At 38.8% G+C, this 2,052-nt stretch overlaps 1 protein-coding gene across 1 annotated transcript; it reads left to right on the forward strand.

Moving 5' to 3' along the window:
• The first annotated feature begins 393 nt into the window (after nucleotides 1–393).
• Nucleotides 394–1,419, forward strand: LOC120144916. The gene is made up of 2 exons (XM_039158869.1): nucleotides 394–747; nucleotides 871–1,419. Exons 1-2 carry the CDS (start codon nucleotides 394–396, stop codon nucleotides 1,417–1,419), a joined length of 903 nt encoding a protein of 300 aa, XP_039014800.1.
• The last annotated feature ends 633 nt before the right edge of the window (nucleotides 1,420–2,052 follow it).

Genomic DNA, 2,052 nt, shown 5'->3' on the forward strand with positions numbered 1-2,052 from the left:
TTCTGATTTACGATTTAGCGATGATCTTTTAGTAACTTAATCCCTTTTTATGATTCGTTTACCGATACAATTAAATATGTTCGCATTTATCTTTGTTTAAATTTTTTGATTAAATTTTTAAAACTTCTTATTGTATAGTCTTTATGTGATATTAAGTGATTAATTTTTGTATCAAAGATTTTAATTAATTTATAATAATTCTATGTGTAGTCTTTCATGTACACAGACCCCGATTCAATGAGTTAAATTCTTCTGCAAGTTTGCTTCAAATATGAATAGTACTCAAATTTGATCGATCAAGTATAGATCAATTAAAATATCATTTAGGTTTTTATGCATTCTCTCCCATCTTAAAGTTGAAATTAAGAGGCCAAGGTGTAGAGGAAAACCTAGATGTCAGAACCAAGCGACGTCCCTCGAAAACCTAGAAAGATTCGCCACCAAGATGAAGAGTCCTCAAATGGAGAGGGCTCCCAGCCCGTGGTTGTCGCCGCCGATCCCTTGGCCAAGGCTCTAAACAAAGCAACCTTAATGGATACCACTAAATATCCCCCGCCACCGTCAAACACTCTAAACGAAGCAACCCTAATGGATACCACTGAATCTCCCCTGCCACCGTCAAACACAAGTACCAAGGTTTTCTCTTACAAAGATAAACTCCTCGGGGGCACTCAAACCTTTACCGAAGAGGAAGACATAATCGACGAGGAGGAAATTGAAATTCTGGAGGGAGACGTCTCCCGATTGGTAGTGGATAAAAGTATCTCGATCAATTTTTTAGACCGATTTCAGTCGCTCACTGTTAAAAGCCTGAATCTGACTGTTGTCGTCAAACTGTTGGCTAAACGTATTGGCTACAATACTCTCTAGGCCAAACTGAATGATCTGTGGAAGCCGTCTCAACCGTTTCAACTAATGGATATCGGGAACGACTACTTTCTGGTCACCTTCAGAACTCAATCTTACTTTTTGAACGCCATTTCAGACTACCCTTGGACTATCTTCGGAAACTATCTCACTGTTAAACCTTGGTCGACTGATTTCTCCACGGCGCATCTTTTTCCTCGAAAAATAATAGCCTGGATCCGTCTCTTGGGATTGCCAGTCACTCTCTACAAGAGAAACATAATCAAGAAAATTGGAGAATGCATTGGAAGGGTGGTTTGTATTGATTACCAAACAGATAGTGAAAGACGTGGCCGCTTTGCTCCTATGTCAATCTCGATCAACTTACATAAACCTCTCATCTCTAAGCTACTCGTCAATGGTAACATCCAGATAGTGGAGTATGAGTCGCTCCCCAAAGTTTGTTTTTCATGTGGCAAGTTTGACCACGTTCAATCCAACTGTCCGGATTCTCAGTCGAAGGGAGAAGCTCCGCCAACCCTGAATCGCCTAGGACTAAACATCAAGCTTTGACGTCCACTGCCCCTTATGGTCCCTGGATGGTGGTCGAGAAACGTCAACGATGAGTCACCAAGAAACCAATGGTGCCTCTCGATTTAATCTCATATTGTTGGTTTTTGGCAAATATCCCACATTGGTTTTTATAAGGAGGAGAGGAAATTCTTTTGTTATAAATAGAGTCATCCTCCTCCTTAGTTTAGCATCCCACAAATATAAGCTTTCTTCTATATTAAAGGCTATTTTTATTCTTTCTTTCTCTTTGTAATATTTCCTCTATTAGTGAAATATTATTTTAGTAGTGTTCGAGGAGGTAGGCATAATTTTGGCCTAACCTCGTTAAATTTTGGTGTTCTCTTTATGTCTATTTAATAGCTATTGTCGGGTATAGTTGTTGTTAATTATTGTCCTATTAAAATTACTTGTCTTAGTAGTTCTGTCTAAGGAAAGTGGATTTTAAGAGGGACCATTGTGACCCCTCCTCTTTCCTGGGAATCTACCTTGGTGTGATTTTTAGTACAATCGTTTTCACACTAGCCACCTAGATAATAGTTTTCAAGGTGAATTTCTTATTATTGGTGGAAATTAACCCGAATTCCACAAAAATTGGTATCAGCGCTCTTGGTTTATTTTAGTATGCTCTGTGGT

This window comes from Hibiscus syriacus, unplaced genomic scaffold, assembly GCF_006381635.1.
Source record: "Hibiscus syriacus cultivar Baekdansim isolate YM2019G1 unplaced genomic scaffold, ASM638163v2 tig00110890_pilon, whole genome shotgun sequence".
Lineage (NCBI taxonomy): Eukaryota > Viridiplantae > Streptophyta > Magnoliopsida > Malvales > Malvaceae > Hibiscus > Hibiscus syriacus.

Coding starts and splice junctions, on each gene's coding strand:
- LOC120144916 (XM_039158869.1), top strand. CDS start 394: ATGTCAGAACCAAGCGACGTCCCTCGAAAACCTAGAAAGATTCGCCAC. Junction 748..870: donor AGGGAGACGTCTCCCGATTG/GTAGTGGATAAA, acceptor AATACTCTCTAG/GCCAAACTGAATGATCTGTG.